This window comes from Juglans regia, chromosome 1, assembly GCF_001411555.2.
Source record: "Juglans regia cultivar Chandler chromosome 1, Walnut 2.0, whole genome shotgun sequence".
NCBI classification, from domain to species: Eukaryota; Viridiplantae; Streptophyta; class Magnoliopsida; order Fagales; family Juglandaceae; genus Juglans; species Juglans regia.
In genome coordinates, this window is record NC_049901.1 from 1152893 (window position 1) to 1173981 (window position 21089).

General features: G+C 36.4%; 2 protein-coding genes and 1 long non-coding RNA gene across 5 annotated transcripts; 1 reads left to right on the forward strand and 2 right to left on the reverse strand.

The window, feature by feature from the left end:
- Positions 1 to 1516: 1516 nt before the first annotated feature.
- Positions 1517 to 2459, forward strand: LOC109001338. Its single transcript, XR_004801170.1, has 2 exons — positions 1517 to 1791; positions 1898 to 2459. It is a non-coding gene; the product is annotated as an uncharacterized LOC109001338 (long non-coding RNA).
- Positions 2460 to 7081: 4622 nt separating this feature from the next.
- On the reverse strand, positions 7082 to 12849 carry LOC109001339. Of its 3 annotated transcripts, none has more exons than XM_018978587.2 (8): positions 12733 to 12849; positions 11662 to 11810; positions 11336 to 11469; positions 10982 to 11165; positions 10643 to 10786; positions 9623 to 10204; positions 8882 to 9061; positions 7082 to 7488 (listed from the first exon to the last, which is right to left on the reverse strand). In XM_018978587.2, exons 2-8 carry the CDS (start codon positions 11803 to 11805, stop codon positions 7315 to 7317), a joined length of 1542 nt encoding a protein of 513 aa, XP_018834132.1. In that variant the 5' UTR covers positions 11806 to 11810; positions 12733 to 12849; the 3' UTR covers positions 7082 to 7314. The 3 variants fall into 3 exon arrangements, with proteins under 3 accessions (XP_018834132.1, XP_035544517.1, XP_035544520.1); XM_035688627.1 differs by having other exon boundaries at positions 7342 to 7465; XM_035688624.1 differs by lacking the exon at positions 10643 to 10786.
- Positions 12850 to 16319: 3470 nt separating this feature from the next.
- On the reverse strand, positions 16320 to 20047 carry LOC109001340 (tryptophan synthase beta chain 2). The gene is made up of 6 exons (XM_018978589.2): positions 19800 to 20047; positions 18452 to 18779; positions 18140 to 18356; positions 17139 to 17676; positions 16962 to 17060; positions 16320 to 16833 (listed from the first exon to the last, which is right to left on the reverse strand). The coding sequence occupies exons 1-6, from the start codon at positions 19867 to 19869 to the stop codon at positions 16565 to 16567; spliced, it is 1521 nt and encodes a 506-aa protein (XP_018834134.1). The 5' UTR covers positions 19870 to 20047; the 3' UTR covers positions 16320 to 16564.
- Between the last annotated feature and the right edge of the window lie 1042 nt (positions 20048 to 21089).

The following is a 21089-nucleotide window of genomic DNA, read 5'->3' on the forward strand; positions in this document are numbered from 1 at the left end:
AAAAATTGTAATGATTACAGATGAGATGAAAATAATTATAAAAACAAACGAAGCCTAAGAGAGAGCTTGTCGTACAGTTTGCCAATAATTTTAATTGGGTCATATGAAATTTCCCTGTAAACATATTTAGATATGGTGGGTGGTGGTGGTGGGTTTCAATTATGTGTTTAAACATGGTCGAATACAAGTTATTTTATATTCTCACTCGGCTCCCTACAATCACTTAGCTGTAGCCTGTAGGAAATTAGCTTCAAAGCTGATCTCTAGTTCTCCTCTTCTTTCCAGCGGTCCTTCCAGACCACAAATATTGAAGCAAAATTTTTATTTAAATCGAGAATATTATTGTTCCAATCAAATCATCAAGGTCAAATTAAATCATGATATATAATACCCTCACAGTAATTACCACTAGCTAGAGGCCAGAGAACAAATAAATGTGTGTGGGTCATGTGTAAGATCATCGCCCGTTGATAATTATCAAGTCATGAAGTGGGTGGTGAGTGTTTTTAGAGAACAATAAAATATTAATTCGTCATGAATTAATATAGGTCATGATCTGTTATGAAATCTCTTGTATTAATTTTAGAATGAATCTTATTAATTAATAACATAAAAGACGACGTTTTTGTGGGTGGTTGAGGTCCAATTAATAAAAAGAGAGAAATAATTCATAAGTATCTAATTTAGGAGTTTAATAAAAGAATCCCCATGCATGCATGCAGCAAGCATTCCAACTCTCAAGTGTCGTGCTTTTCGACAGAAAATTGCAGAAAAACAATTCCCTCGAAAATGGCTTTGGATCACAAATACAACTTTAATTTTCGACCATATTATATTATATTATATTATATTATATATCAATGCACACAACTAATAAAGTCCAACTCTTACCCACACATTGACTTAATTATGATTAATTTCTAATTAATTACCTAATGATTTATTAATCTTTCTTTTCAACAAGATACATGTCGATCCCTAATGGCCTGTTTTATTAATTTTCAAGCATCCTGCTGGATGGAGAGATTGATTATGACATATGATGAAATTATTAAAAGCTAAAAGAGTAATATAATAATATTCTTCGTCGAATATAATGATATACATACTGATATAGCACATAATTTTCATATAATTTCATAGGAACACTTAAGCCTCTTTTGGTTTAAGAGATGAGACATATATAATTATTATAATTTTTTTAAATTTTCACATAAAATATAATAAATAATTTAATTTTTTTAAATTTTAAAATAAAAATAATATTTAAAAATAATATTTTAATAATATTTTATTCAATTTTTAAATTTTATTTCATCTGTATAATCAAATCATAAATTAAATAAATAAATGAAACAAATAAATTCAACACATGAAAAGCAGCATGAATCATGATCGATCGCTTTCAAAATAAAGTAGCAAAGGACAATTACACTAGTGGGTAGGTATTTCATGGACGCAACTTTTTTCTCAAAGAAAGGAAGAGAAAAACTAGATAGCTCTTAACTATTGCGTGGTCTGCCTTCCAAACCCACCTTATAAATGCTTACATTGTGACGTCTAACCGTCCGTTACAAATAATATTCATACAAAAATTCACTCTCATGGCTTGTTTCTCCGGCCAAAACAGTCTTCCTCACTTTCTCCTGATCCCGATCCTGATCCCGATCCTGATCCTGATCCTCTTCTCTCCTACTCTAAAACGCTCTTAAGCTAGCTGGCCAGCTAGCTTGGTCTTTGTTTGTATGCCTCTCAACCAGCTAGCTCTTCCTTTTCACTAATTTAATTCAGGTTTTCTTTTTTCCATGCATATTTATATGTATACCTGTATCACATGTACGTTTAGGATTTCTCTTTTGTGCTTTGGGTGACGTTTTAATTATACTGTTTACTGCAGGTTAATTAGCTAGCAGCGATGGCCGTGAAGATGGGGTTGGAGAGGTTGGTAGTGACTTTAAAATCTAAAATAAGGTCCAGCTTGAAGATGAAGAAACCTTATGATAAAATCGAAAAGAGCGAGAGCATGAGATTTGAGATAAGAAGCAGGAAGGCTCGGAAGCTTATTGAAAAGACCTTGAAAACCGCGGATTCGCCAAAGACCATGATCAAGATCACTAGTACTTCAGCGTAGCTGGTGTACGTTTCTGATCATCATCCAATGCTTGAAACAACAACTACAAGCATATATGCTAGCTGGTTAATTAATTCATACTTGTTTATGTACGTTAGCCATTGTGTGTGCATGGTTTAATATACGATCGAGATGCTGATCCGGATTCCCCTCCGCCGGCGGCCTAGCTCTCTGATCTCATGTCTCTGATCACTCTCCCTTCTTGCGAGTAATTTACTATTTAAATATATATGCGTAAACATTATGCATATATGCAAGGCCTTGTACAACCATATATATATATATTAGGTTTTTAAAATGCTTTAAGATTTTATAGATTTACCAATCATGATTTGATTTCGGTGCATAATTTGGAAATCTTGTTCAACTTTCTCATGGATTAATTAGCTATTCGTTCAAATTCTATATTAAGACATTAATTATAAGATCTATATTTTTCTTTTCGATCCGGATCGATGGTACTGTTAAAGCGCATGATCTTCGATCAATTAAGGTCGATCCGTTTAGCTCTGAAGGACATATACTTGATCCTCAGTCTCACTACTCATGCATGGATAGACGTGTAACAAACTAATTAGCTATATATATATATATATATATATATATATGAACGTACGTAACAGTCATGATCTTAATTTGCACCTAACAACCATCTAATTTAATCTTGATCTTAATTAATATATATCATCCTAGCTAGCTATATACTACTTCGATTAAATTAATTTCTAGTTATTCATTTAGATCGATCACCACCCATGTATTTCCTTTTCGCAAGCATTACTTATTTTGTAATTGGTCTTGTTTAATCAAATGATCGATAGACAAGCTGAGAAAAAAAATAAAAGAAAAATAAAAATTATGCAGTACCTAGCTAATTAAACCTATGTGCCAGATATAATAATTAAAGTAATGTATTGATTGTATAAATATCGTGTATTTTTTTTAAAAAATATCAAATTTTTTATATAAATTTTATATTTATATTTAAAAAAAAATACACAACACTTTAATATTTCTTAATTACAAATATCAATTTTCTAATAATTAAGAGACGGGAGATAATGGGACGACTGAGCACAAATGACAAAGGAAGGAAAATTGGCCTTTTAAGTGTTGGCAGTTGCGTGGAGTGGACGTGATAGTGATGTGTGGACGCCATGAGTCCATGAGTTTGGACCTTTCAGCCTTTCATTGATTATTACCTCCATCATCAAAAAGTAGGTCCGCATTCACTGCCACTTCGTATTTCTGCTTAAAGTAGTTTCTCCACATAAAACAATAGTGGAAAGGTCCCACCATACGATTAAAGCTGCTTCTAGAAATTAAAGTCTATCGCAATGTTCCTCCATTGTAAGTCTCGAGAGCTATATAAAAAGGGTAATTATTTGATAATCTCATGACAATAATAATTAGCATTTATATAATTGGTTTTAATTACATGATAATTAATAAGATAAATAATAATAATACTATAGCGTCATCCATATTTTAAGGATACTTAATAATTTTTTGAGAATAACTTAGAATCGATTTGTCTGTTCTATCAAAAACCCCCATTTCCATAAACATCTTCATTGCCAGATATTTTTTTGGAATTTTTGAGATGTAAAAGTCTTCAATTCGAGATTTTTTTTAAAGAGAAAATGACCCAAATGCAATCTGATAATCGCAAAGAGAGAGAGAGAGAGAGGAGTTGAGAAAGATCGAGAGGAAAGTCATAGAAATGACCATTACCAGAGAATTATCAACTTTGATTCAAAAGATAAAAGTCTAAACAAACGAAGACGAAGACGAAGACGAAAACAAGTTCTTCTTCTCATCTTCTTCTTCGCATGCCCTAAACCTTTCTTCCTTTTCGCACGAAACCGTGCCTCTCTACGAAAGGATAACTCACCCTCCCTTTGTCTTCCCATATACGTGTTTCCAATATGAACCGAGATTCATAGAAATAAGTAAAACAAATTCAATAAACACGAAACTAAGTCACATAATACAACTCCCCTTGTTGGAATACTATCAAAATGACAAGTTCTATCAAAACTTTAACTTTGACAAATTGGAATGCACTTCTAGTCTCGATCTTTTGATTTTTGTATTTTACAAGAACCAGAAACACTACTTATTCAATCCCACAAATTCATAATTGAACTTCAGTTCTAAACAAAATTCTATGTAAGTTCTGAAGTAGATCTACTCAAATACTTGAAAGACCACAAGACCAAAAGATTTATTTGACGATGAAAAGCCTCAAAACCCCAACAGAAAAATAAAAATTTATATATTTCTACATACAAAATCAAAAGGAAAACTTTCCTAAATTGACCGAAGATATGGCGAAAAACAGAAAACAAGAGAAAGACAAGACATCGAAAGGTTCAATCTTCACTTTCAAACACTGTTAGGGAGAGAAAGCCACCAGGTTGATTCTTCCCATAACAAACTTCCTACAGCCATGATAAACTTCCTCAAGCTAAATTTGGGTATCTGTAAAAAAACTGAGGGGAGGGGAATCTATGAAATTCTCTATTATCATACATTGGGAAACCACTAAATAGAGTAGTGGTGGGCAACATAGATGGTGGGCGGATGGTGGGCGACAGAGATGCTAGGCACGACAGAGATGGTTCTTGCACGGAGATAGTGGGTGCGACGAAGATGGTGGCACCGAAACTGGTGGCCGATGGAACTGTTGGAGCGTTCAACTGAGGGCATTAGATTGGGGCGTTTGACGGTGACTGGCTGACAGCATTAGACTGGAGCATTCGACTGATCTGAAGTTTGTGAAAGGGCATTCCTTCGACTATGTTGAGTTTCAAGAGATGTTTTGGCAGGGGCGTTCGACTGGGGCATTTGGAAATGTGATGATCTCATGTTAATTGTGTGAAATTGCTGACGTGACAGCTTACAATTAGTGGCTGGTATTCCCTTAAAAACAGTCAGACTGCTCCAAAGCGGTTCTGTGATTTTTTTCCCTTAAATCTTTAGGAAGCCAAATAATTGGAATGGGTAATTAGCGTTAGAAGGTGGTGGTAAATGTTACCTGGAAAACTACATCCTATAACCTACCATTTAGCAACAACATAAGCATGGTTGGATGTTGGCCCAATATGCACGCCGCATATTGAAGAATCATTGCACAAAAGACCTCGAATGCTTTCACTCCACGTCTGCATAACCAACATGATTTTCCCGATAGCAATCCTTCTTTCTTATGGAGAAGCTTACTAGTGGCCAGACCTCTACTACAAGAATGAGCTATTTGGAGGATTGGGAATAGAAATTCTGTTAGAATTTGGACTGATAAGTGGTTGCCAACACCCTCTACTTTTAAGCCTCAAAGTGGTTTTCAGTTTTTTGATAGAGGCCAAAGTGGAAATACTTATTGATCAACAGACCAGAGAATGGAATTACAATGTTATCAAAGATATTTTTTCTAAGGAGGATGCATAAACTATTGTTCAAATGTCTTTAAGTCACTATAACAGGTCTGATCAACTGATATGGAGGTGCACAAAAAATGGAATGTTCAATGTAAAGAGTGCTTATTACTTGCAGGGAGATATTCTTAACAGTAGGCAGCAACAAAGCTCGAATGGCAAACAAAATAAAGAGGAATTGACCAAAATTTAGAATCTAAGTATCTCTCCAGTCACAAAATTTTCTATAGAGAGCTTGTCTCAATATTCTTCCCACTAAAGAAAATCTCTGCAAAAAGGTTTTATCAGAAAATAATTGTCCCATGTGTTTATCAGCACCAGAAACTACAATACACATTCTTTGGCAATGTATCTCTGCTACTGATATTTTGGGGCAGTGCTCAAAAAGATTCAGAAGTGTAACAATACATGTCAGAGTATGAAAGAACTTCTTGCAGAAATGTTCAACAAATTACAATAGGATGAACTGGAAGAATAAGCTTTGACTCTATGGAATCTGTGGAAAAGAAGAAATGAAAAGGTGTCCAACAATGTTATGATTGATCCTAAAACAGTTCTACATCAAGTTCAACAAATGCAACTTGATCTTACAGTAATTGAAGCCAACACAGAGAATCAACATCACAACAAAAGTTCATTGAGGACTCAAACATGGAAAACCCCCCATCAGGTTTTTGCAAAGTAAATTAGGATGTAGCAATAGACAAAAAGCATTTCAAGATTGGTATTGGCATTGCAGTTAGAGATGAGAAAGGCAATTACTTAGCCACCATGAGAAAGAATCAACTCTTTAATCCTGACCCTTTAATTTCTGAGGCAATAGGTGCACTAACAGTAGTTAATTTTGCTCTTGAACTGGGTATGAAAAAGATCATATTGGAGGGAGATTCTAAGATAGTAGTAGTAGGGATCCATAAGCATGCACTAGATGAAAGTTATTTTGGAATGATCACGTCTGATATAAGGTCTAGAATTACTATGTTTGATGTTTGTATCACTAAGCATGTTAGGGCAATGTAATAGCTCACACTCTTGCTAAAAGTGCTCTTCTTGTTTCAGATTGCATGGTGGATTTGGAGGAAACTCCCCACTGTGTAAGTAATATGTATTAGTTTCAGTTTCAGTTTCAATGAGTTTGTTTCCAAAATAAAATAAAATAAAGCTACCTTTTTATTTGGTGGATTTTTTTATATATAGATTAGACAAAGCAAAATATTGCACACATCAGAGTCTGGGCTTACACGCGGATCCAAGCCACGATTCCTGATGTTCATTAACAAACAAAATACACAAGACGGAATGGTCAGTTTCTATTCTATATATATTAGAAAGCAGAAAGCTAATCGCCACACCCCACTCAGATTTCTTCTCTCAGTAAACAATCGCTCTCTAGCCAGAATAATAAAATATCAATTGTACAACCAAAGGTTTCCCATTAAAGCTTAATTTGGCATTTTAGATTTAGTCCATACCAACTAAAGGAGTCCATAAATTCGTATCTAAAACCCAATCATATCAACTTATCTCAGGCTTCACTCTCCTAATCAATTTTAGCAATAATTCTCACAAACAAAAAGGCAAAACGTGAAACCCGATGGTTCTCCAACTAAGTAATTGCCTATATCAATCAACTAATTGGGTCAATTGATCTCGCGGATCAAAAATATAGAATCACCTGATTTTTGTATGAGGGATCAATACATTTTTGAGCATCGTAGACGTACACTCGTGACTTTAAGATATCTATTAGGTGTAATGGTATATCATCCGAAGGTCGTTGCAATGCATGCACGTCCATGGTAACAAGGGAGGGTCCAGGCAGTAGGAATGGATGCGTCGCGTCTGGCAAAGATGGCAGCTGATGAGCAGATCCTCAGGCTCCCGGCAACGGCATGCGCTGCAAGTAGGTGCAAAGGAGGACTGTGTAACGCAAACAAATAGTTAGCTACAAAATCTACCAAATCTGCACAAGAATCTAAAATTATCTGGGTGAGAACTAAAGAATCACTAAAGATCCAACTCATGCAAACATTCACTGATAGAGTCCCTGTAAGTGCCGCATGCCAGTATTCATTTGTTTATCTATCTGGTACACTTCACATGTATCCAGAATCTCAAATAGATTTGTTGACTTCGGACTTAATTATTATGGTTCAAACAATGCATGATGGACTACTATTATATTGGACACCTGAGGATATTTACCAATGAGCAAATACAAACACTATCATAAAAAAGAAAAGCAGGACATCATGTTCTTGTCGTGCCTTGATGGGTGGGACTGTGTGTTTTTAACATTTTTCAGTTTTTCATGTCTCCAATAGCATGCCATATATGTTCATGTCATGCACATGTTTGTAGTATATAGAGTAGATAATCGCATGCCGTTCAAACATGAAGATGGAAATCTTATAATTCAAGAAAAATAAGTCCACAGAGGCCAAAGGGTCATTTTCAAGTTAGAGAAATTAATAGCTATGTCTTGGGGTATCACTCCCTTCAAGATCTAAGGTTCAACACCTCATGGATGCAAACAATCTTTTGAGGCACACCCCCTAGTGAAAAGCCAGCAATTTAACCAGTTCCTTGTATGGAAACTTCCGAGGGTGCGGTGTGCGGGACCAGGGTTTACTCTACATGGGTGGGTCTGAAGGGCCCTGCCTTGGAGAGGTTCCCCGATATTTAAAAAAAAAAAAAACGAAGAAGAAGAAATTAATAGCTATCAATGACTAGTAATGGCCAATGAAACTCTCCATGGCAAGGCAAATGGCCGATCGGGATGAAGCTATATATGGACACGTTGGCATGGTACAGACCTTAGAATATTTTCTGTACTAACAAGAGAAGGTTGGCCATCCTATGCACTTGCACCCAACAACCAGAGAATTTTATTGTTGCACTCCATAATGGATCCTTAAGGTCACATGTGTGTCTTAATAAAAAAGGAAAAACAAATCATATCACTGTCAAAATATAGACAATTATGCTCTTTAACACTAACTGGGCTATCATTATAATATATATAATTTCACTTATATACTGTTGGTATTCTTTAATTTATATAAATATAGGTTTTCACTTGAAAAAAAAAATTATTAGAATATGTGCCATTCTGGTTCGGGATGCATCATAAGAACATTATTCTAATTCCCCAATCTTTAAATTACGAATTTTAATAGTAAGAAATGACTGGACTTCTATTATATACAAGAAGTCAAAAGGAAGCAGTAGAAAGATGTCTTAATATTTACTCCTACAAGCAAATTTTGAGAAGCAAAGCCAAACCTAGAGAGGATCACTAGTATGAACATACCTGAGCACCAAAACTGCGTGTCTCTTGATCAGTGAGAATAAAAATATCCAAGTCTGAGGGAGCACAAGGAATAGTTTGGGAGTATATTTTCTGATCGGTAGTGGCTGCATCCTCAACCTTTGTTATTCTAGTAAAAATCGCTTTGCACAAAGGGCAAGTTGAAATCTTCCTCCTTGAAGCCTACATACATGATCGCCAACTTATGAGCACTAAGTGAAAAGACATTAAGAGCACAAAGTAGTACGTTTGTCTAATCCATTTTGAATCTCACATTCCAACACTTACAATATGTTGATGGCTTGAAAAGAGGAAAAAACCTCAGTAAAAAAAAGAAAAAGAAATGAAAAGAAAAGTTTCTTCCTCTAATTTTCTAATGCTGCACAGCATTGATACATGATAAGTGTCACTTTATCATTTAAAAGTTCAGAAAGAGAAGATAATATATATATATATATATATATATATATGATCCAAAAATCTCAGTCATGAACTCCTGGCAGAACAATTATTTTGGATCGCTATCTTGCTTCATCCAGGCAACTTACAATTTCAGAAAACTAAAACTCCCTTGAGAAGCAACATTCTCCCTTATTTCTATTGAAAACAAAAAGTTCTCATTGTTCTGAAAATTAACAGAATAATGCAAGTGAGCTTTAAAGTATGAACTGTAACTTTAACATTATGAACAAGCATATTAATGGAGTTGGATTGGACATATATCAACAAGAGAAGAATGTATACCATATGGTCGGCCCAGTTCTGGATGCATGAATAACAAAATCGATGTCCACATGGTAAAACCCCCCTGGTTGAACTGAAATCCGTCCAACAAATAACACATGATAACTCGGTTGAAGTTGGTAATCTAGTAACGTGTTCAATTTGACTCTCATCTTTGATCCCCTCGCTTAAGTCATCAACATTGGTACACCCATACTGTGAAGTTCCTTCCAAGGCAGTTGATGGATGCTTAACAAATAAATTTGAATCCTTGGAAGCTTCTCGACCTTCATTTCTAAGTCCTCTTTGATTATGGAATTGATCATCAAATGTTATCCCAATTTTCTGCATATGGGCATTCTGTGTACCACCCGAACACATGGGTAAAGCTGAAAAATTGTTATACGAGTCATGAACTCTAATTGGGTTGCACTCTTGGTTAGAATCTACATTTGCAGACTCCATGTCCATACAAATATTCTTTTTCACAAGCCTCCTTCCTTTACATGAAGGTTCAGAAAAAATATGGCGTCCATTACCATTAAATATCTCTCTCTTCTCTTTATCCAGATGCTCAGAGGAACAGAAACTGGACTCTTCATGCTTTTCATGGGAAAAAAGGGAAAATTCTCAGTACTTATCACAAGAGACGGCTAATTCTTTTTTGTGAAGGCAAATGATGAAAAAGATTGAGATATGAGCAGAGGAAATATGTATGAACTCATAAAGCAAAACCAGTGCTACTAGTGAGACTAGTTTAGAGCAATGTTCAGGGAAATTAAAAAGTAATAGTCTCTGACAGCACATAAATATAACTTTGAAAATAACCAAGCAGATATACATTGTAAGCAAGGCTAGCATCTTACGCAAGCCACTCAATTGCTGAGATTTTGCATGCCAATGTAATCACTCAGTTTGGAAAAAAAAAAAGAAGATAAGATTTCTAGATCAGCTAGATTCTGAAACTCGGCAGAAACTGTCATTCTGCAGAAACTGTTATTCTCCCAATAAAGCAGGAAAATTTGTACTGGAACTTATTACCTGCATATATAAACCAGATAAAGGAGGCTCCTCTAAACAGTATCTGCTACTTGGCCTGTTCTGCTCTGCTGAAGCCTTTTTAAACAGCTTGTGCTTTGATTTATGAGAAGTGTCATTGCTCTTTTGAGGATCAGAAAATAAACCCTATGATTCATTTAGAGGGGAAACTTAAGTCTTGAGCAACAAATAATCCAAAGCTAATACGCTGCTGTCAAATTAGTGCGCTTTGAAAATAATATTAGACTAAGTTGCACGGACAAATCGGTGTGTACTGCCAACTACACTGGGGACCAAGGATATATATGCATCATTTAGAGAGTGCCGCAGCCCGCTACTTACCTTACCTAACAAACAAGATTCAGTTCTTGTTGTGAGACCAGAAACTTCACACGCCAAATCAACAGCTTGTTTTCCAGAGTTGTCACAAACATTCAATTTGTCAGCAGGCACTCTACAATTGTTTGTTGACACACCCACAGTAACAAGAGGGATTTCCAATAATAATGGCCCCACCTCTTCCCCACTGCATACAAATAACATCTTGAAAGCGTGAGTTTCCTAACCATAAATTGCATCGTTGGCATATACCAACAGCAGCTCAAGGATAACCAGTATCACTGCATATACATAAAAATAAAGTGTATTATTTTCTATTGATAAGGGAAAGCTGAAAAGGATGGAACTTAGTCATACCTATTCAAAATATAAGGATGCTCAGGGACACGCTTTCCTTGCTTTATGCATTCTTCAACCCATCGATGGTTGACTATTATCTTATTCAACCTCTTGGCAAAATCATATTTCTTTCCTTCAAATTTCAAACACACCTAAACAACCAAGTAAAACAGATATCCTCCATCAACAAAAGACAATATATTCAATATTGGCACTTTTTAAATTATTTTTATTGAAAACTCCATCTCAGTTTCCCTTTTTTCCTTTTTCTTCATTTTCAAATTTGGGAATCCATTGGTGCAGAACATGTTAAGGTTAAATGAAAGCCAGAGATCAAAACGCACCAAGTGTGTTGTTGATCCTGACAATACACCGACATAATTCGCACCAGCATACGAAATCAGCTTTATGAGGTTGAACCGCTCCAAGCCATGGTAACCACTGACTGTTGCTACTACAGACTCCATGCCCTGGATCGGGCAAGCCATCAACTCTGTAACGTCTTGGCATTAGATCCCAATCCACAAGCACTTCAGAAGTATAACTTCACAAAACACATAATGCGTAATCTTAACACAGACAATATAATTATTGATCACATCAATGAGCTCTAACTAAAATGGTAGCTCTACAAGGGGAGGATTAGACTGAACGTCATGGGTTTCAAAACTTACTAAATTCGTATATAACTTACCAGCAGAAATAAATAATCTATCATAACCCCTAGGGGTTGGCTCAAGTGATAGAAAGGCCTTAGGGATATACTCCCATAGGTCTAAGGTTCAAATCTCATTGGACGCAAACAATCTCTAAGTACCATCGGACACGGGGGATTTTTCCCTTGAATTATCAGAAGTGCACTTGCGGAAAATTTGTTGTCGAGAGCCTGTGCAGATTAGTCAGGACGCTGTTCCTAGACACCCAGTGCCAATAAAAAAATAAATAATCGCTAGCAGAATAATCAAAAAGCAAACATCACAGTTTGCAACCGAGCCAGCATTCCGAATCAGGCAGTTTCAATGAAAGCCTAATGCCCTACGAATCTTAACGAATATGCATGTTTAACAAATAAGAGAGAGCATCTAAGTGAAACAGAACTCATTCCGCTATGTATTACTAAAATTATCAAGACATAACATAATAGGATCACAAATTTTAAAAATAATATTAGCATAACCGAAGCATTACAGGAATATGAAAGGGAGTATGCTAAGCCAGATAGCTCAATCGATCACACTTCGAAACTATTAGCATCGTCAACCTTAAAGTTCTTATGAGTCGAGCATTAGGAAGAAAAAAAACATAAATTTCCTCTATTCTCCAGCAATGTCTTGTCGGCAAAACGTCACCAGTCAGGACCCTAACAAAATTAGGTCTTGCGAGAGAGAGAGAGAGAGAGAGAGAGAGATCCAGACCGTGAGGTTGGCAGGGCCAAGAGGGAAGATGGCGGTGAAGCGGATCGTTCTTCTTCTTCTACCGCTGGACTCTTAAGACTTTGCCGGGAAATATAAAGTTTTCGAAATTTTTATGACGGAATGGACCGCAAGGGTTTGAAACTACGAAAATGCTGAATACAACCGACTTGGGTAACCGTCGTGTAACCGTGTCCCAGGTGGCTTAATGAAACGGAACGTTTCATTTGAGATATGCATTCCTCAAAGACACTTCGCCTGTTATCTCCTTCTCCCTTTTCCCCTTCTCCCGTCCACTTTGCTTGCTTCTCCTCTTATCTTTCTCCATCTACCCTTCTCCATCTCCATCTTCGCAAAATCCTCTGAGTTTCGTCTCGTCTGACGAGTTTCCCTCTTCCTCCTTCCTCCTCAAGTTTCCTCCTCAAGATCTGATTTCGTCTCCTCAAGTTTCATAAGTATGTTTCCTCTTCAACCCACGAAGCCTTATTTTCCCCCCTTCAAGCCACGAGCAATCGAATAAAACAGGGAACTTAGTTTCACAAGTCTGTTTTCTCTGTTAATGTATGTATTATTGTGTTTCACGAGTTTCCCTCTTTCTATTATACAGGGAACTAGGAATTGGTAAAAGTTATCACATGTGCTTGCCGTGTGTTCTTAGTCATTTGCAACTAAAGTTGCTTTGTTTATTTATTTATTCTAGAATGGGCACTTCGATCACTGTCATAATTTTGTTGCTCTTATTGTCTGCGCAACGTGTAATAAAGCAGGTATTTCTAAGTTTTGTGTTGCCCATGGTGGTGGAAAGAGATGTGCACTGCCAGGCTGCACAAAGAGTGTACGTGGCCGCACTGATTCAAGCATGGAGGAGGGAAGCGGTGCAAGTTTGAGAAGTGTGGGAAGAGTGCCTATAGATTTCTGCAAGTGGGAAGAGTGCCTATAGTTTAAGGGAGTACATATTTCTGCAAGGCCCACGGCGGGGGCAAGCGATGCACTTGGGGAGAGGGGAAATGTGAGAAATTTGCAAGGGGTAAGAGTGGTCTTTGTGCTACTCACAGTAGCATGGTCCTGGAGCAGGAGAGAAACATGGGAGGCATGATTGCATCGGGATTGTTCCAGGGCGTTGTGACTGGTTCTTCAATGGCAGGGAGCAGCAGTAGGTTTGGAAACAGTAGTTCTTTATCCAGAGTCAGTGTTGCACCTACCGGGATTGAGTTGCTGCAAAGGCCGGCAAAAAGAGCACATCCCATACCCTTGCAGGTATTGGTTCCTCTATGCAATGAGTCCAGACCCGGAAGCGAACTTCTAAAATCTGAAATCTCAACTTTCCCTCCATTCTGTTTTGTTTTTTTGTTTTTTTTTTAATATAATGGCCACGTCAGCCACGGTTCCCCCACGGTTTCGTGGGTCGGTTGCATGTAGCACTGCTGTTGAAACTATTACGTGCCGAAATGCTTTTCAGCCCGAACCGGATATTTTCGAAGTGGGAATAAATAAATTTACATATCCTCCTTTTCAATTTTTATTATCATTTTCGTAATATCAATTTTTATTATTTATTATATTTTACTTGAAAAATGATATTACAAAACCTAAACTACTTAAATAAAAAAAATAGTTATAATATATTGCATTAAAACAATATGATCGAAGGTTTCAAAATTTAAAAAGAACAACATTTAGGGCTCATTTATTTTCAAAGATGAGATGATATGAGATGAGATTAAAGTTAAAAAGTTGAATAAAGTATTGTTATAATATATTTTTTAATATTATTTTTGTTTTAGAATTTGAAAAAATTGAATTGTTTATTTTATTTTATATTATAAGTTAGAAAAATTATAGTGATTAAATTAGATGAGATGTTTTCTAAAAATAAACGAGTTTTATTTGAATTTGAGAAATTAACCCATCAAGGTTCAATAGGCAAGTTTTGGAATGAGATGTAGATTCGGACAATTTGAATTTAATGATGTGCAGAGAGTTATACTGAATTGCTTAATTTGCCATAATCATAAAGTAAAAATTGTACTTTGATTTATTCTAAAGGTGACCTTTCCTTCAAGAGATTCCATGAATCGAATTGAATCAGAATTTAAATTCTATAGCTTAAGCAGAAGCAAGTAACTTAGCAAGTAGATTGTTCATATTACATCATAAAACTTGAAATAAATATAGTCCCTTCCCTGCTCAAGTAGATAGTTGTTTGGTTACCATTGAGGGCGGTGGCTCAATGGTCCATGAGTTTGATATTGGGCACTAGGTCCTAGAGTTGAATTTATCAACGAGAAGCGCTCAGGATTATTGGCGACTCATTGACTCATAGACCATTGATGCCTTGGTGGAGCTGGGGTTTGGCTATGGCTCAGGTCCGACTTGTAGGGAGTGTTTGCGGTTCTTGCCATCTAGGCCCCTCCTATTTGGCTCCCCAGCGGGTTGGGTGCTACTATAGTCACATTCTGATAGGAAAGTCATCTCGTCGCTTGGTCCTACCCTTTTGTTGAGAAAAAAAAAAGGATAGTTGTTTGGTTTGAATTGAATCTTGTACTATTTCTTTGCACCAATTTACAAATTTTGTATAGACACCATTTATTATAAGACCACTTATCATAATTATAAAAGATAAATTCTATTCATAAGCCTTACACATCACAATTTTTGTTATTTTTTTAATTTTTTTCTTGTGATATATGATTTATGAGTAGAAAATTTCAATTATTTTAAAAAGAATAAAATAAAAAACAATTTAAAAAAAAATTGTAATGTATGGTATATCAGTTCTTCTATATACAGTCGTTAGATACAACCGGCATGCAGTCGTCCATGCCACGTCAGATTTAAAATGAATTCTTCCTCTCTTATCAACTCCGTCTCTCTCTCATTAGCTCAGTCTGTCTCTCTCATCAGCTCCATCAACTCGATCTCTCTCTCTCTCACATCAGCTCGGTGTCTCTCCCATCAAGTATCTCCACGTTAGCTACATTTGCACCAGGCGCTTACAACAAGCATTTTTCATGTTATATAAGGCTTATGAATAGTAAATCTCCTTTTCATCTCGACTGCAAACAATCACAACCACACACCACAAAGAACACCATGAATAGCAGGGCAATGCCTGTCGGCGACTCCCACTCGTCTGCTAAATCCACCTCGAGGCAGTCCTTGAAATCCAGTTATGCCACGGGCAGTTGGTGTTACAGGCCCATAAGGCACATAGTTTGCTGGAGCCACATGTCCATCAGAACCTCTATACTGTGCATCAAAACTAGGTCTCTGCGTCGTAAATAGCTCTTCTCCTCTCTGCTTCATAGATCGATCCTCTTTGTAGGTCGTGATTGAGTCCTCTCTGCATATCGTAGCTAGGCCCCCTATGTGCATCGTAACTTGGTCCCGTTATGATGCATTGTTTTTGTTTTTATTTTTATTTTTAAATCTAAGATATTTGGTCCAATTATCATATGAGCCACTACGAATAGATCCAGCAAAAGAAACGTTCTCTCACCATATCATATGACAATCTTTTTTTGTTTTTGATTGGTAATCACCAAATGACAATCTTAAAAACCACTAACATGACCCCCTAGACCGTTAAATACCAATTAGATAACATTATTTATGGTTCTGAATGATCTCTATCATGAATAATTGTTCACCTCATAAACACTGCCGAACTTTTCTTTATTGACACCCGTAACTCTTTTTTCGCTCTGATAAGTTCAACAACTGACTTTTTTTGTTTCCTCTCAAGTCAGCCCTGATTCTGATTCACCAATGTTTAGACATCGATTGTGTCTGATACATAGAATGCAGTGAACAGCATGTCCTTAGGCAATAGAAATTAAGGAGAAAAAGAATTAGTCACTCGAGGAATTTTGGCGAGTGATGCTTGGATCTTCTCCTCTGAAAATGACAGGTCAACCATGTTCCCTTGTAAATACTTCTCATAAGCTGGCAGGTCAAAATGGCCATGTCCACACATAGCTGTGAGAATAACCTTTGCTTCCCCAGTCTCTCTACATCGAAGAGCTTCCCTAATGGTGGCAGCTATAGCATGAGTTGGCTCTGGGGCTGGTATCAACCCTTCAGACCTCGCAAATTGTATGGCACCTGCAACAAAGAGAAGGTACGGTCTTAGCCTGTCTTCACTTGCTTCAGTACTAAACATTCCGTGCATACAACAAACGTTCCACAAGTTGATCTCAGTTCTATAATGCATCCAGAACAATATGATATACCTTGAAAGCACTCTGTCTGGGGAATCGCAATAGCTTCCATAAAACCCAATTCATAGACATGTGAAATTAGAGGTGCCATTCCATGGTATCGCAATCCCCCTGTAGAATGACAAATACATTATTGAAGAATAAGAAAATGCCAATAAATCTGAGTTCTCAACGCCCACAACATATTACCAGCATGAATTGGGTCTGGAATGAAGTCATGACCAAGTGTATGCATCTTCATCAATGGAGTCATCCCTGCTGTATCACCATAATCATATGCATAAACACCTTTGGTCAATGAAGGACATGCTGTAGGCTCAACTGCTCTTATAATGGGGTTCATTTTCCCATTGAGTTTTTCTCGGATGAATGGAAAACTGAGCCCTGCAAAATTGGACCCACCACCAGTACACCCTATGATAAGATCTGGGGTTTCACCAATAGCCTCCATTTGTTTGAGACATTCCTCGCCAATAACAGTCTGGTGGAGCAAAACATGATTGAGAACACTCCCTAGGCAGTATTTGGTATCAACATTCATAGCCGCAACCTCCACAGCTTCTGAAATGGCTATTCCTAGACTTCCAGGGCTTGATGGATCCATTTGAAGAATTTTCCTACCTGCCTCAGTAACAGTAGATGGAGATGGGTGTACTTTTGCACCCCAGGTTTGCATCATCAATTTTCGATATGGTTTCTGATCATAAGAAGCACGGACTTGCCACACCTAATAGGGAATTTGAATCAATAAAATTCACATGATATTTTAACACCAGGTTTGATTGATAAATTTGGACCAGAATGTACTTGGTGGCACTAGAAAAGTCCAGATAGCTTTTATCGAGGAGAATAATAGTATCATTAGACTTGGTTTTAGCTGTATCTTTGCAAATAAGATAAGAAATATAAAATAAATAAATATTTAGTGCATTCAAAACCTCTTCGTTCACCCAGATATATGACAAATCAAGCAAACGAAGAGTGTTTCTGCAAAAGATTTCTATGTTATTCTCTTAGGAAGACCTTCTTCATATTATATTGAGTATTGTAAACATGGTCAAATCTGATAGTTCATATGTGAATGGAGTCATCCCTCTGGAACAAGCCAATCAGATGAATAAACATTATTTGGATTTAGTCTTCTTCAATTTATTGACATGAGTCAACATTTAGGAACAAGTGTTCCTTACCTCGCAGCCAAGACCAAACAAGCTGCACGCAAAGGCCAATGAACATCCCCATTGACCAGCGCCAGTTTCTGTCACGACATTCTTGATGCCTTGCTGAGCATTATACCAGACTTGTGGAACTGCAGTGTTGGGTTTGTGTGATCCAGCAGGGCTGACACCTTCATACTTGTAGTAAATTCTGGCAGGCGTATTGAGAAGCTTCTCCAACCTCTTGGCTCTAAATTCAACTGGAAAATATAAGACGATTTTCTCCATGGCAGATGGAAAAGATTTCCAAGAAAATAAAAGGCATCACAGAATAGCAAAACAAACCTGATCAGAGGGGTTGGGCGCCAAAGCCTGTACACATCAAGAACTTCATCTGGGATGTCTATGAACTTGTCATTGCTCACCTCCTGCTTAATCAACTCATCAGGAAACAGGGGAGACAAATCTTCGGGTTTGACTGGTTTGAAAGACTTAGGGTGCAATGGAGGAGGGGGTTTCACTGGAAGATCTGCGATCAGATTGTACCACTGACGGGGAATTTCAACTAATTTTGGATCAGCGCTTAAAGCGGCTCTTGCTCTATGGCCATTTGAAAATCTCAGATACATTGGCTTTGCCTTCAGGGAAATATTCCCAAGCCATTCCTTCTCAACTGAAGGGACATGAGCATATGAAAGGTATTACAAATATTTTTTTGACAAGTAGAAGTTGGTGCACAACTAACGCCTCAAGATTAAACAGGTTACCATTTGTATGGGGGATTTTATTAAGAAACCACATATTGAAGGCCTCAAATACTTGGCGGAAAATGATGTCAAAATGTTTTCTACAATGAGTTACCTCAGATTTTTAAGGAATTCAATTGCAAATAGAAATGGGTTTTTCCTAGTATTATGAAATAGTGATACATATTATGATTGTGAATTCCCCGTATGATTTTTTTCAGTAAAGAAATGGGAATGAACTACATACTTCGGCAATTTTAAGTCAAGACTGGTATGATCCGATCATCCAAATACAAACCATCTACTAATTCATTCAATGCCAGAGTTCCACGTATATGCAAAACCTTGTTTTCATATTCCCTAACCTGTTCAGTACAATTTTCATTCTGATATTACTCCTAAGAAAATTACATGTTGAAACACTGAAAAAGATTTTGGGTGATGCCCACACATGCAGTCGGCAAGGTTAAAATACTGCATCAGTGATCAATCTTCATTAAGACGGCCAGCTAAACTATATCACATTCGGGAAGTACAAGCTACAGAGTTAACAGGTTAACAAATTATGCCCGCTATGAGCTCAGAACCGCAGTCCACAGAATGCATAAAACCAATGTAGTTGACCAAGATTTCCGGCTGCGTATGTGGGAACACAACTGTTTTCATACTACTTCACTACTATTTACAGTTTCCAACTATTAGTTCACTATTATTCACGGATATTTTATTACTATTCACGATCTATTTTACTACCATGTACTACTGATATGCATACTCTTAGCATCCGATCGGAGCCTTTCTCACCGCAATAATAAACTCCAATCAGCAAAACTGAACTTCATCCAACTTGGGTTTGTACGAAAATACATTAAAAGCAGCTATCTCCCAACTACCACCACCCCCCGGCCTCCCTTAAAAAAATAAGAAGTGAAGTTGGGTGGAGTTACCTCTTGTGTGGATGCTTGATGCCAGTGAACTGGGAATTGGGTTTCCAGAGGAAATAAAATGAGTGGCCATTCAATTTTCTCTGAACTTGTTCGAGTGGTTCAAGTTGTTGTTGTACTTCTTCCGGGAGAGTGACAGACCAGAGGATGATGAGTTTTGGGTTTTCCTTTGCTTGTAGTCTGCGGGCATTGGGAGTGCAGATGCATTTATAACTGGTAAGAGTTTCGAGGAAGTCGATCAAACCCCCTGCAACTTGGGTGCGTCCATACTGCGTTCTAAGTTCGGTGACTTATAAATGTCATTCTGGGCCCGGGCCCGGGCCCAAAAACAAGCTCTTTCTGCCCGTTATTACCGTAATTCGAGAATTTTATGAAACAGTATCGAATTTTATGAAATTCACACATTATTACCGTAATTTTTAGATGAATCCCAATATTTTAGCGTGATATATCAGAATAATCTAACAAATAAATACTAATTTGGCTTTTTTTTCTTCAAGTTTTTTAACACGTAAACCTATACAATAAGACTTGTACTCCTCTAATATAACTTGATTCTAAAATGCCGAAAAATGGTGAAATTTATAAGACTCCAAACCAATGCTTTGAAATGGTGTCCGTGTCAGTAACTCGAGCATTAATATTGGACTAGTTAAATGTCAGTTAAATTTAAATTTTGACTAAATTTTTCTAAAATCAATTGTATTAGATTAATCAAATCACTTTAAATCAAATTATAAACTATAGTAAATAAAAAATAAAAGTCATATTTGATGAGTTACTATTCACCAACCAAAAGAATATTTTATTAAAAAATATTTCTTTTTTCTTCATTTCTTCTTTATGCTAAATAATTTGTTTAGACAGTAAAAATTAAATTATTAATTAATATATAGAGTGTATTTGTAAAATATAAAAAAATTTAAAAAATTATTATAATATATAATATTATATTATTATTTTGATTTTAAAATGATTATACTAATATAAATTAACCTTTTCAAAAATTTTAATTTTAGCTAAAATTTAAAATTTTGACTAAAATTTTAATCAAAATTTAGAGTTCACAATAGTTAAGGTATTGCCAAGCTCTTACAAGTCGCATTCCTATTTGCTGGAGCAGCGCTACAGGGAAGCTCCCACACGAATTGCACGAATTGCTGACGTGGATAAATAAAAATAAAAATAAAAATAAAAAATCTTCATAACTTCTTAAGAGCATTGGTATTTGATTAGCTAAATACATTTTCATCTTTAAATTTAACAAACATCATCCATATTTGCTCCACATTG

What these genes read in the sequence shown, in the direction of transcription:
- LOC109001340 (XM_018978589.2), bottom strand. Translation starts at nt 19,869, where the DNA reads ATGGCCACTCATTTTATTTCCTCTGGAAACCCAATTCCCAGTTCACTG. An exon ending in ATCAAGCATCCACACAAGAG is followed by an intron (nt 18,780 to 19,799) that starts GTAACTCCACCC and finishes ATGTCCCTTCAG; the next exon opens with TTGAGAAGGAATGGCTTGGG. An exon ending in TGTTTGGTCTTGGCTGCGAG is followed by an intron (nt 17,677 to 18,139) that starts GTAAGGAACACT and finishes ATTCCCTATTAG; the next exon opens with GTGTGGCAAGTCCGTGCTTC.
- LOC109001339 (XM_018978587.2), bottom strand. Translation starts at nt 11,805, where the DNA reads ATGGCTTGCCCGATCCAGGGCATGGAGTCTGTAGTAGCAACAGTCAGT. An exon ending in CATCCTTATATTTTGAATAG is followed by an intron (nt 11,166 to 11,335) that starts GTATGACTAAGT and finishes ATTTGTATGCAG; the next exon opens with TGGGGAAGAGGTGGGGCCAT. An exon ending in TATCTGGTTTATATATGCAG is followed by an intron (nt 10,205 to 10,642) that starts GTAATAAGTTCC and finishes TCCCATGAAAAG; the next exon opens with CATGAAGAGTCCAGTTTCTG.